This window comes from Pezoporus occidentalis, unplaced genomic scaffold, assembly GCF_034315485.1.
Source record: "Pezoporus occidentalis ecotype Australia unplaced genomic scaffold, CSIRO_AGI_Poc_V1 ctg117, whole genome shotgun sequence".
Taxonomy (NCBI): Eukaryota; Metazoa; Chordata; class Aves; order Psittaciformes; family Psittacidae; genus Pezoporus; species Pezoporus occidentalis.
Window position 1 is genome coordinate 368753 of NW_026912961.1, and position 13948 is coordinate 382700.

The window sequence follows — 13948 nt, forward strand, 5'->3', positions numbered from 1 at the left end:
TAAAGAAGAGCTGTACCATTTGACCAGAGTCGCTGTTGAGGCAGGCTCCAACCACCAGAACTATAAAATGAATTACTGCCTTCCATTTTTCTTGTTACTGTCCATTAAGTAATGATTTTCAGCTGCTTCTCTCCTACTGCAAAAGCAGAACTGGGGTCATTCTTTTTCCTAAACTTGTAAATTAATGTTGAACCACTGTGCAACAGAAAGACTCGACATACTTGCAAAAAGTATTTATTTTTACAGGAGTATTTGATGTAAAACAAGAGTGTACGGTTAAGTGCATTCAGAAATCTGCAATTTTAAATTCAATTAGAATGTTTTCTAATCAGCGGGGCAGTATGTTCCTAGGAAAGAAGATCTACACTCGATATAATCACTGTGCAAAAAAGGAGCACCACAGGGGTATAGAAGACATTTCAGAAAGTGGAAGGTCTGGCATTTCTGGTAAAAGTTAACCTAAACAAGACAAGAGAGAGAATGCTGGTTTTGTGCTTTCTGTAGTTCAAGGATGATACCTGGTCACTTTTCACAGGTATCTGCCCTTCCAATTAATTTCCTGAGACCCACCCCAAATCCTGCTAATTTTATATTGTTTTTTTTTTAATTTGGCATAAAGGTTTTAAACAAAATGTTAAGTACAGAATATAGTTTCATTGAATTTCAGGGATTATTAATGTTAGCCAAATTACTGAAGTGCATGAAATTATTCAAATCAAGAGTCCCTGGCATCTACAAATTGGAATGTTTGTTTCACCAAAGAGCAAGGATAAACCCCAATTTTTTTGCACTAAAAAACAACCTAAAGCCACAGTAATGTGTCTGTGTGTAGTTCATTTTGTATGCGTGCTGTCTTGGGTACAGTGAGCCTCTGGAAGGCATAAATACTGAGAAGTAAATGTTTCTGTCAGATGATTGTTTAGCAGTCACATAATCCCTTCTTTGATGTCTTGGGTCAAAGAAATCCTAGTACCATCAGGGTTTAGTAGGAGATCTATTAAAAAGAGTTTCTCTGTCATCTTTCCTGCAACAGAAACAGCAGTAAAAGTTATTAGTCTGTCACGATAAAGGACTATCTGTGTATTCTTCATTGCCGCAGCTTTCTAATTGGAGTTACCAGTAGAACGCAACTGTGGTTACAGAGTTACAATGATCTCTTTAGATTTCTAGAGCTGCCACAACAAGGTTTGGGAAAAACAAAGATTCACACTGCAAGCACATTTGCTAGGTTATTAGCAGGTTACTCTGAAAATAATGCTGGCGGTCAGTTACCCGAGCAATACTGTGTGATATGCTACATATCCACATACCTTCTCATCTCAAGCCAACAGTTGTCTATATAGTACTGAGGTAGTTTTTCCACCTTGGGCCATTTAATGTTTAACATCAGGACATCACATAATGTATACTGATTCGTGTTTTGGGAGAAAACAGTAATATTTCTCAAAGGTTCTGACAAAAGGTACATCTTTTTTTTTGCTCTAGGGCTCGACTCCTGTTCCTGCTGAACTGAGCCAGTGTGTAAAATCAGAACTGATATCAGCTCAGTAGGCACCGGAGGACGGGTCCATCAACAGCCTGGAACAACAGCAGCAGCTGTATGTTGTTTCCAATTGGAGCTGCCAGAATTTCATGCAAACAACACACGGTGCTAACCTACAACTGCAGAGAGATCATGACAGCATCCATTAAAGAGAAGACTATGAAACAAAGCTTTATAGACAATTCCAGGTTAAAGTCACATACATTTATTTACTCTCACATTTAGAAAAGCATGGTAACCAAATTATTGTAAGCAGTGCCTTACATCTGCAGTCAGATGGAGAACTGGACGAGTGCTGTTTATTCTCTACTGAAGCCAAGAGTCTTTGGTCCTCCCCAGGTCATCTCTGCCTCTTATCCTTGGTATCCTGCATCTCACACACATGCATTCACTGTAAATCTGCCCATTCAGCTCAGCCAGCAAATGCTCTCTGCCCTGCACAAGCTGACATTAAGCGAAGTTTCAACCCTTCTCTTCAGGTGTAGAACTTAGCCACTGTGAACAAAGAGGGAAACAATCACTGTTCACCAATTAGCTAAGCTCTGCACCTCGCCAGAGAGGTTCCTGTCTTGGTGTAGCTAATTATTAGAGCAGGCTCTTCCACAAGGCATCTGCTGCTGTCCTCTGTTGCCTTCCTGTTTTACGGACAGGGCAGATTTCACACTGTGCACAGATCAGGCAGTTATGCTGAGTTTCATACGAGGAGCTGGTTATGGCTGTGTGGTAATCCCTGGCAATGTGATTTTAATCTTAAGTCACAAATCATCATGCCAGGAACCCAAACAACCACAACATTAAAAGAAAGCTGTGCAGTCACACACAGTGTTGTACTCATAACAGTATCTTTAGATTTTATGTTATAGCTCACCATGGACTTCTAGTCTGTCTGAAAGGCCAAACGGGCAATTCTAAACTACTCCTAACACGTATATCACCACATAATTTTCCCATGCTAGATACTCACCACCAGAAGCTTGTGCAAATTTTGATTTTTATTTTATTATTGAAGGAAATATCTAAGACAGTTCCTAGTACACAGTGCCAGAACAAACTGCATCTCCATGTTTCTGGCCTTCAGACACTTGAAGGCATCTACTAGACTAAAAACTGTTGAAAATTTTCTTGGCAAGCATAATTCTTGTCTATACAAAAGAACAAAATGGCTGTTCATAAACAAACTTGTTTTCATGGTATATATCATCTGCTATATTTCATATGAATAAAATAAACATCACAAATTCAAGTGTTCACTACAAGTACTGCTACATGTACAGGCTTGAATGGGAGAAAATGAAGATTTCTGCTCAGTACCCATTAGAAATTGATGCTTTTGATAATTCAGATGCCTGAATTTTGATACCATAAATCAACTATAAAGTTATGTGAACAACCAAGGCAACCAGAGTGTCAGTTGGGTTATATCATTAAGCAAAAATCTGAGGTATGCTGTACTGGAAGAGACCTTCATACCAATCCTAATTGGCTGTGTGTTAAACATGCATGTACAGACACTGTAAGCTTACCTCTAGTTACTCAAATAGACTGAGAAATGGAGAATATGTTTGCAAATTACCAGTTTATAGCCTGCAGCAATCTTTACTCCATGAACATTTCTTGCAATTCTGCTTTTTCTCTGGCGATTCCTTCCCCCCCTAATTTCAGATTATGTATGATGGTAAGCAGTTTTTTCATGTTAAGGTTGCTCTTCTTACCTCGTAACCCGTCTTCAAAGGCCTCACTACTCTTAACACAAAGCCATTTGAATTATCAGCTTGTTCTCACATGATTCAGATTTGCTTCCAAGCGCAAAGCTTCATGTGTCCATTGTAAGACTGCTGCCTATCAAGTCAACACGCAGCTTCATTAAACAGAAATGCTCCTTGCACAACTGCAATTTCTGTGAGAGGAGTTAAAAATACAGAATGGGAAACAACTGCAGGTGAAGCCTGGCCTGCTCTGGCCATTCAGACTTACAGTTGCCTCTTGTACAGTCCATTGCAAAGTTTACAACAAAGCCATGCTCCATGCTCTCCAGCTAGGGTCTACAATTATCTAACCCACTGCTACAGCAGATGGAATTAAAAAAATAGGAAAAAGAATTTAAAAAAAAAAGAAAAAGCAAGACGCTTTTAACAAGAGTTACTTCTCGAGCAAAGCAGCCACAAGCTCTATGGTGTGCCAAAATTTATTACATCTGCACCTTATTTCAGCATGAGGCAAAGCCAGGGTGTTTAATCTAAAAAGAAAAATCACCTCTTCAGAACAACATCTCTGCCACCACTTTGGCTGAGGATGCATCCATATGTTCTCGCGCTGCAGCAAAGCATTTATGTGCAAGTTCTTGTTGTTTCACATCTTCATTCACCATTAATTCACCATAGAGATACACACCCATTGCCTGAAAAAGGAACACAATACACAGGCATCCTATCACCAGTAATAACCAGTTTGCTGGTTTTCATTCTAGTGGCCTTCTAGTACTCATTTAATTCAAAACAAAATAAGACAATCCAAAATACATAAAATAGCATTTACTCTAGAGCATTTACCCTTCCCCCCAAACAAGTAGTTTTCTCTGGACCTCTTTAGCCTAAGGATGCTTGTCTGTATGTTGTATTGAGTGTGTAAGAACAGGATACTAATATAAGGGGTATATGTAATGTCGTGACAAGAAAATGCTTTCTCACTCCATTTTTCTTTCTACTTTTCAAGTTGAAATCTGTATTCTTTTATCCACCACCTCAAATATTTCCAAATGCCCCTTAAGAAAACAGCTTTGTCCTTCCATTAAATAGTTTCTGTCCAACTGGGATTTTTACACACACATGAATGAAGAGGACATCAACTGAAACAGTCCACTCTAAAATTCCCATTTGGCAGTAACTGGATGTGAACTGAACTCAGTCATCTCTGTCTTTCAGACTCTACATCTGAGGTATGGCCTGAACATGCACAAATTCTGGCTTGATAAGGCAGCAGGCTTTTCCTAAGTACTCATTCTGGATATAGCAGCTCTCAAGAAAGACAATGGGGGACCTGGAGGTGAAGTCTGGAGCCCTTCGATGGCAGGTAGCAAAGCACTGCCTAACTTAACAGGGGATTGCCTTTTGTTCTGATGATACAATGTTTTTTTTTTTCCTAATTACAGAAATTCAGTAAGTGTTAATCCCCATTTATCAAAATAGGATTATACATGTGACAAAATATTAGCAGGTTAGCACGCTGACTTTTACAGTTGTACTTACTGTTTGGACACTTGCCTAAGAGGAAAAAATTGGACAGCACTGAAAAAAACCAATTTTTAGTACTATTGCCCACAATTTCTACCTTTGCTGGTAATCCTTAGAAAACATTAGCTTCAGTAGGAAGGGAAGAAGTTTAGCAAAGACTGACATTAAAGAAAAAAATCCCAGAGTGGTAGAAACCTGCCAGATTCCTTGCCAATCCCCTAAGTGTGTGTTCTGCCTCCCAGAGACCCAAGAGCTCACATTTCCAGCATCTGCAGCTGCACCAGGCACACACACACAGCTTTGGAGCTAGGCTCCAGCTGCTTTCATAGAGCATTTCAAAATGTTAAGAGTTTTGTTACAAACAGGAATTACCTTCTCTACCCAGTGTTAATAATTTCGCCCCAAGCCTAAACATTAACAAGCAGTAAACACACAGAGTTTCTGCAGACCTGAAAATAGTCATATTTGCATTTTTTCCTAGATTTCCAAAAAAGCTAAATCTTGCACAATCAGTAAGGCCATGCAAGTGCTCTGATTTGAGTTGCAGTCACTCCAGAAGCTGGTTGTGCCATAAACTGCATGCACTGCTGGGGTAAGTAAATTAAATGAAACATACTGAAGATTACATTTTAAAAAAAAGTTGCAAGAATCATGTCCCTGCACTGCAGAAAACATTAGTCTTTATTTGGCATAGTATCTGTTCCAAACATAATGCAAGTCAGTATGTTTGGCTTTATGAACTCATGGATTCCCCCTCCGCCACAGCTTCTACTATGGTTATCTCCATCCTTTCATAGGATGGACATACGCACAATCTATACAACTCCTTATTTTCATAAAGAATGTTGGTTTATGCCTTTTTTTTTTTTTTTTAAGAGAGAGAGCTTGCCAGGATGTTTGGCTCTTGTTTATTGGCTGAGATATAAATAGAAGGTATACTACAGAACTGGAAGAAAGACTGCAATAGTTTTATTGCGCTGTTGTGACAAAGCATATTTGCCTGAAATCACAAAAACCTCACTGGCTGTAAACGGCTTGGTTAGTTGTCAACATAAAAGGTAAAATCATTAATATCTTGCCTAGACTTTGACCTATCTTGCTATTTTTTACATACATACATTTTAAATATATAACAGTCATTCTAGGCAGTGAATTGTAAGAGTTCATAGTGAATAAAAATACATAAGGTGAAATAGAAAGAACGAGGCAGACGTGCAATTAGAATTGTAAGTCCATAATGCCGTAAATAAAAAGCTGTAGTAAAGATGCCATGTGCAGCCAGCCTTTCAAGACCTTCAAAATCTTCTAGTAACATTTCCCTAACCATGGACAGGCCTGCATTCTCTGGATGTACATCACTGTGCTGTGCTTCTCCTGGACATCATCTTGAAAACCTGAAGTCAGCACAGCACTGACTTCTTTGCACCTAGCTCATATCTGTGCATTAACATTCAGAGCTATACTTGCCTTTGTCATCCTAAAACAGGAACCAATGCTGAGAAGTATCTTCCTAGCATCATTTCTACCCTACATAATATGGGAGGAGAGGAGAAAATATTCCCTATTACACCACTTACTAGAGGATCAGCATGCTTAGGAGAGGTTGAATAAACTTCCTTGAACTACAGTGTTTAAGGGCAAAAGAGGCAAAATCTAAATACATATTTCAGTATTTGACAAATTTAAGCAAGGAAATATGTTTAAATAATCTTCTTAGTTTCACACTAAGAGTGTCAAAAGTGGATTATTTGGAAAGGGCTAATTAAATGTAACTGACCTGATCTTCTCTGAGGAATTTCTCAACATCTTCATACCCAGGCACATACTTGTGTTTAACAATAAGCTCGCACCACCGATGCCGAACCTTTGAGAAGAAAAGAAATATTAGAGAAAATCCCCCAAACTGTATTGTATCTGCGCACATGCTGATAAAGGATACATCTCTAATCAGTTTTGTTTCATCATTGTTGTTGGGTCTGGTTTTTTTTTTTTTGTGGGTTGTCTCCCCACCCCCAGCAGCCAGGCAGGTGCCTCTCAACACCGGTCGGTAAGCCGGTTGGTGCAGCACTCTGCACACGCAAGCCCAGGCTTTGGAAACCCAGAATGCCTAATGACAAACTCCTGGTTCCAGGCACAGATCTGCAGCATCTTCACCTCCACAGTTTTCAGTCTTGATTTCTTTTCCCTTAAGTTAGGCTGGAGGTGGTTTCTTTTATACTGATGGAAGGGGGGGGAGGGTGAGGAGATTAGCACTGGAAACATCTGGAAGAGACATATGATACAACTGATAACTTCCCCTATGTAAGTGTATAGTCCAAGGGATAAAAAGGCTTAAGTATAATTCTGTACCGATATTAAATCCATGCCAGGGTAAGAGTTAGATATAAAACCATGAAACAGGGAGCTTTCAGTTAAACAAAACACAGTTGCCATCCTATCTTTGACAGTAAGAGATTTTAAGCACCTTGCAAAGCACTTAAAATGCTGGGCTGTTCTACCAAATGCGCATTGACAAAAACAGTTATTAACATACAGTAATGAAAAGCATGGAAATTTACAAGCAAATCACAACTGAAAAACATTTTTAAGTAGGGTGAACATTAATTAGATGTGGGTGTTTTTCGTTGTTGTTGTGTTTAGATTTCTGATTTGTTCTTAGCCACTTCTGTGGCGTGTCATCTTACTCTCCAGCAAGGCTTCCTCAGTTGTAAGCAGTGATCAGCCTAGCATTTTATATTCCATTCGTAGCTCAGCACTGATTATAAAGGAAAACAGTTACATGCAATAAAACTCCCCCACCCTCGCAATCCTTCTTACCATCTTTCAAAAGACAGGGCACCCAGTAACAATAACCTGTCACAGTAAAGTGTTAGCAGTTCTAACAGTTTGCAAAACCAATTCCAAATTGTGCTCATGTTGAGTAACTGAACATGTACCTTTTTCTGAATGACAGATTTACTGGTAACATTGAGAAGGGAAGCCAGAAAGGGAGGGAAGAATGTCACACTGAAGTATATTGTTCTCCGAGATACAGTATTTAAAAATACTTTCCTTGTCCTAGTCCTTGCCAACTTTTCATCTCAGGAAAAAATTTCACAGACTTCATGTAATTAGATGTTAATCCTATTAGCATAATTAACAAGCGATAAATGCTCACAGGTTGTGAAGAGTCTTAGAGTCCTTGTTTGGGTACCTGATGCCTCTTTCCAGCTGACCTCTTCAATGAAAAGTTTGAACACCACTTACGAATGAAATAAAATACTGAAGGGTTTTGTGGCTGTGTGGAGTTTGCACTCACAGCATGTAAGATCCTGAACAGTTACAGTGCAATGGATGGTAGGGAATGAAAGCAGTCTCTTGAAGGTTTCTGCTGACAAAACAAGAGCTGTTAAGACTCCTCCAAGTAGGAACCAGCACTAAATCTACAAAAGTAAATGGCTTTCCAAGATTCATCTCACTTTGCTATAGATGCCCATATCCACAATGTAAACCTTCAAAACCCTGCCCAGTTGCTTCTTCTCCCTGCAGACGTTAAACATTTCACTAGTAAATCTTCCCAGGCAATCCAGCTTTGTTACAGAGCATTTCTCATAATATCGAGCAGCTTCATGCCAGGACCAAACCTTCAAGGCTCAAAAATAAAGCATATGCCTCTCTCATCCACAGAGTGAGTGAACCAAACAGAATACAAGCACATTTTAAAGGCTGTATATCTTCATCTGATACACATTATTCTGCACATATTAAAAAAAAATCCTTATGTATTCTCATGACATGTATGAAAAACGTAAGGAGAAAGAGACTGGATATTCTCCTGGGATCACTGCTCTTCTACATCTCATGGTCCATCAGTTACAGCACTTATTCAGGAGGTGAACCATCAGGCCCAGTTTCTGTGTCTGAAACTGCACCATGAGTGAGAATATTCCATCAGCACATTATAAAGCATTCTGGGGTGGGGCTCTCTTCACACCTCCTGATGAAGATGGTTTTGCCCCTGCAGTTCCTAAAATATTTATTGATACTAAGTTAAGAGGTCACAAGACTTTAGGGCCTAAACTTCTGAGTGCTTTTGACAAGAAGCAGGGACCTGGTGCATAGTGCACAAGCCAGCTCATCCCCATCACTGCAATAGCTGCAGGGAAAGCAGAGGAGAAGTTCTTCCTGTGAAGGCATCTGTGCGGTCCTACTACCTCACATCTAATGTCGTGTATGTCTGCCTTACATTTGTATCATGACCTGATGATCTGAATCCTAATGGCTTTGGAGAACACTCAACAATTGAGCTGTGTCTCTTCCCTTAATTTTTCCTTCCTCCACAGGGCTCGTCCTTTCAAATAGTTTAAAGGAAAAGTATTTATTTGCTGAGTGAGGCCTGGGATAGCACACGCTTTTCTTTCGTTCACTTTCCCCCCCTTCTTTCCCAGGGAAAGCACAAATCCTGGCATGTTTACAGACCTGACATGCTGGCGCTTCTCCAGCTGGGGCAGAAGCAGCATTTCTGTTATCCTCAGATTACACGTTTGTCCCGTTTTCCAAAATGCCCAGATGCTGTCGTGGCAAAGCAAGCCGCAGGAGAACCAATTGCTGCCGAAGGGCCGCAAAACCAGGAGGAGGGTCGGCCCCACCAGCTCTCCCTTGTCTCATATGGGACTCAGTGGGCAAAGCACAGAAACTGAAGATGGCTCTGAGCGAAACGGGGCAGGGGGTGACCTGCACAGTGCTGGCACTGAAATCTTCACTGCTACTTGGACTGAACATATGTATCGGTTACTTTCCTGTCCCCCACACGCCCCATGCAGTGTGGCACTCAGATGGCCATGTAACACAAACTGCACCTAGACCAAACAAAGTCATTCCTCTGGTACATGCACTATAAATAAGTAATTTTTCTAGTATAATCCATGCCCTAGGCTTACACCACAAACATGGGAATTTTATTCACATAAGGATGGAAAAAGAACCATCAGTTCCCAATGCCTCAGCCAGTGCTTAGATCAAGAAAAGTAAAACGGGCCCCACAGCTTCACAGCCTAATGAATGAGTCATGTGAACGGGCACTTTTAACAAACCAGTCTCAAAAGGAAATTCTGGAAAATAAGTAGCTTGTGGTAGGGCTGAGCTAACCATACCGCATCCTGTATATGCTTCTCTTGGTTTTTCTGTTCCTACCAGGAGCAAACATAGGAATTCATTACTCCTCTCTGAATCTTCTACACATGGCGCGGTGCTCTCCTGCATGGTTCGGAGATGCATACCATATGTAGTTCTGGCTGGGAACGCCATAAACAATACAAACTGAACCTGAAAAGCAATTTACAGCAATCCTTCCTGCTTTCTACTGGCAGAAAGCACATACAACTTTGTCTGGATGTGAAGCAACACCTGCAACCGTCCTCCTACCCACACACACTCTTACTGGTTTGGCAGCTGCAGGGACCCACGTGCCAAACTGGGAAATGCAGTTTCTTCTCTCAGCCTCCAGTACTGACCTTCCAAGACTGTGGCTGACGCCCAGTACTCCAAGGAAGGGGAGAGGTGAACGGGTTGATAGAGGTCCACTGGGAATTCCGGTTTGTTGTGGGTGGGTCCTCATTGCCTAGAAATTGTTATTCCCTCCTGCCCTGCTTTTACAGCTGGTGTGAACATCTCCACTACCAGCTTTTTAAGCTAAATGAAGATTTGTTTTTCAAGACACAGCCCATATTAGTAGTGCACTTCTGAGGCACAGTTCATTGCTAGGAGAACAGTGAGACGCTCATTGTCTTGGGTACAACATTTGAAACCCATCTCTTACATTTTCATAAATATTAACCACATCATAATCTAAGTACTGGCAAGCACTGAGATGAAATGTCTTGAAGGGATGCTGCTGTCAGATAGAGTGTTCCAAATTTAGAAGCAGCAACGTACACAACTCCAATGGTCCTGTATTATCCTTTAGTTTCATTTTAAGAAAAATACATAATATAGAGCAACAGTATTTGCAACTCAAACATTACCTGGATTTTGGCAGTGCATGGAAGATGTTGAGAAACCAAGATTAACTATGCTGACTTAGTCTGTTCTCAGACAACACAAGCTGTTGTGCAAAATTATTTAACTGAAATATAATAGTAACCCACCTCTAAGGCAGACCTTTTGTTTTAGCAACCTGGGTCAAAGCCTTTTGGGAAACAGTGCTTGAAGCTAACTGATTAAACCCATCTAAGGCACCAAATATATGGCTTGACTTTCAAAAGGAAAGCTCTCAGTGACATATCTGAGCAAAAATATTTTAAACTATTTCGAACACATCTTAAAAGTGGTAACTTTTTTCTTGACCCAGGTGATAAATTACTTTGCATAGGCCATATTATTCTCCCCTTCCACACATGAACAATCAGACAAGCCTAAAACAAATATCCTCATAGAAAGTTTTATATTTTATACTGTAATGATCCAGCTTACTAATGTTCTCCATCATATATATACCGCAAAAAATTAAATATTTTACTTCTGAGGTCTACAAGTAAGATTTACAAAGCAAGTAATTTAAACCATGCCTTTACTAAAGGGAGAAAAAAAGCTAAGCCTTTTTACTATGCCTTTGGTCTGCAGAATGGGACACTAGCTTCAGGGAACATGAGTACATTTTGCTAATAGCTGGATCCAATTTAAAAGGCGCCATGAGACAACAAATTTAAATCACTGAACAAAAGCAAATACTTCGAGATGTTAGAAAATGGGGTAAATACATTGAAATACAGTAAGAGTTACTGTCTGATAAAATGGAAACTTTATTAAAGGTAGGAGGCATTTTTGATCTTTATAAAACACAGGTTCGGACTCTATTGAAAAAAGATATTTTTTAACACCTTGAATCTTAAATGTTAATTGAAGAATCTGAGAAGCCAGGCTCCAATCTAACTTGTAAAGGAAAAGATACAGAGAAACTTTTTTTGAATAACGAAGCTATGCTACTACAAATTAGCAAGAAGGAAGCTAGTATCTCCAGAGCACCACAGTGCTGTTCTGTTCCATCTGAAAGCATTTACCTCCAGTCTCTTCCTATCTACACATAAATTTGATTCACATATTACAGCATTTTCCTAGGTAATTAAGAAATAATGCTTGTTGTCAGAGATGAATATTTGGACTAAACCCCAGGTTTTACAATTGCTTAAAATGGAAGAATTGCAGTTCAAGAATTGTCAAATTTAAAGTGCATTTAATAGTTTAATTTTTTCCCTCTGTCAAAGCTGAAATGGTTACTCTTCAATATACCTGTCAGTTCCATCACTGACTTTCCATTCTATATAGTGTCAATTTCAAATGGGTATTCCTATCTTTTATGCCACAGTATAAGCATGCTTTAGCATGCAAATTTGGCTTCATGAACATCAGGGACGATCAGATGCTAAAGCAGCTAGGAAGGAGCAATGAAACAGCCAAGTGTGTTTCAACTGTGCTGACATAGTATCAGTTTGGCAGTCACAAAAAATGTACTCAATAGCCAAAAGCCTACTGGATACAAGCAGAATGGATGCATCATTCTGACAAGGATTCTGCAATTGTGATCATTATATATGCCAAGTGTTTGTCAGGAGACTGAGCAAAGAAGCTGTCTAACAGGTTAACTGAGCTTGTACTCTGGACCAAAACGTCACAGAATTTTCATAGCCAAAGTTATCTCTCCGGCCTCACAGCACTCCCTGTGACAATACTGCAAAGAATCAGAGAATGGCTGGAGTTGGAAAGGGCCTTAAGATCATCTAGTTCCACCCCCTCCCCCCCCATCATGCTGCTTTTCATTTTGAGTACCAGAGGAACTGCTGTTCATTTGGTATAGGGGCGGCTGGTCCTGAGGCTGACTGAGTTCATTAAGCCTCATCACGTATAGTACATCATTGACTGTACAGTAAGCCCTGTCCCAGCTTCTGCCACCTTGGACAACCTCCTTTCCTTATGTTCATCCCACAGTGCAAGTATGTCAGCCCACTGACAAGGCAGCAAAATGTAGCACAGTCGTTCAGGAAACTAAGGTAAGAATGATCTGGTCAATTGAAGTAATTTTTCTCAGAACCTGTCATTTTGAGGAGGATTATCTAGAGGTCTAAATACTTTAAAACCTGGAGTATGAACCAGCCCATTAAAAAGCAACTTAAAAGTGTAATTTTAGCAGAATAACAGACTTCAGATTTTGGTAATATTTGTAGCAATACCCTACTTCCTGAATTCATTTTACTCCTTCTGATTCGTATTTCTGCACAGATCAAACAATTGCATACTACAAAAGGTGTTTGCAACAGGGAACTTGCAACAGGGACTTGCAAGCTCTGTCTCTCCCTCTACTCAACATGGAGTGCTGTGTGCAGGTAGAGCTCATGCAGCAACTGCTTCCATTTAGTAACAGAAAACAGTTGTATAGTAAATCTTAAAAAACCAAATCCTGTTGTATGGTCAACGGCAGACTGTGGGACAAAAGGCAGCATCTGAGGCTGTAACTGCACAAGTGTGACAGGAGGTCAGGCAGCATGCTCCCATAGCTGTGCAAGCCCCAATAGCAATAGGTGCAGGCTTGAACCTTCTCACCTTAACTGTGATTTATGGGCATGTATTTCTTTCCCATCCTTTACCTCCTCTCCAACTGTATGATCCTTTTTTAGCATTCACCCAGTTCTACACAATGCAGTGTAGTACCACAGCCTTGCTTAATAGCAACCTGATCAGACACCTCTCCTCCAGCTATCGCAGACCATAAACACAACTCTACTTCCACCTCCAAATAAAACACCGGCTTCTCCACAGCTAGCATGGAGGCTCTTTTCTGCATAAGCATACAGAAACACATGCTGCTTAGGAACATCCAAGCAGAGCAGATCCCATCCCTGCTGCTCTCTCTGTGTTCAGAAAGGCATAGTGACCAAAGGGCAGCATTTCAGGACAAGATTCATTGCTGGCAGTGAAGCACATGCTGAGGACTTGTTTGGAGAAGACAAATGTCCTTTTTTTCCCATCTCAGGTTCACAAACAGAGAGGTCCCAATTACAGACCAGAAACTTCTGTCCCTGTGTGGGCCCCATCTGTAATCAGGGACATCTGTGTTAGTAGACAGGAATTTTCCGAAAGTCAGAAAAAGCAAGAGACTAAGCAGCCATGTCTAATCCTTCTTCAAAGGTGGCACAGGCAATGC

General features: G+C 40.3%; 1 protein-coding gene across 6 annotated transcripts in view; it reads right to left on the bottom strand.

Annotated features, from left to right (window-relative positions):
• Positions 1 to 315: 315 nt before the first annotated feature.
• AOPEP (aminopeptidase O (putative)) overlaps positions 316 to 13948 on the bottom strand; it is a 191473-nt gene continuing 177840 nt past the window's right edge. For 5 of the 6 annotated variants that reach the window (XM_062640274.1, XM_062640266.1, XM_062640259.1 and 2 more), the window contains 2 exons: positions 6551 to 6637; positions 2524 to 3941 (listed from right to left, as the gene is read on the bottom strand). In XM_062640274.1, coding sequence (XP_062496258.1) covers positions 3801 to 3941; positions 6551 to 6637 — 228 coding nt within the window. In that variant the 3' untranslated portion in view covers positions 2524 to 3800. Of the gene's footprint in view, positions 1025 to 2523; positions 3942 to 6550; positions 6638 to 13948 lie in introns of those variants that run through there. The other variant, XM_062640245.1, reaches the window with a different exon arrangement.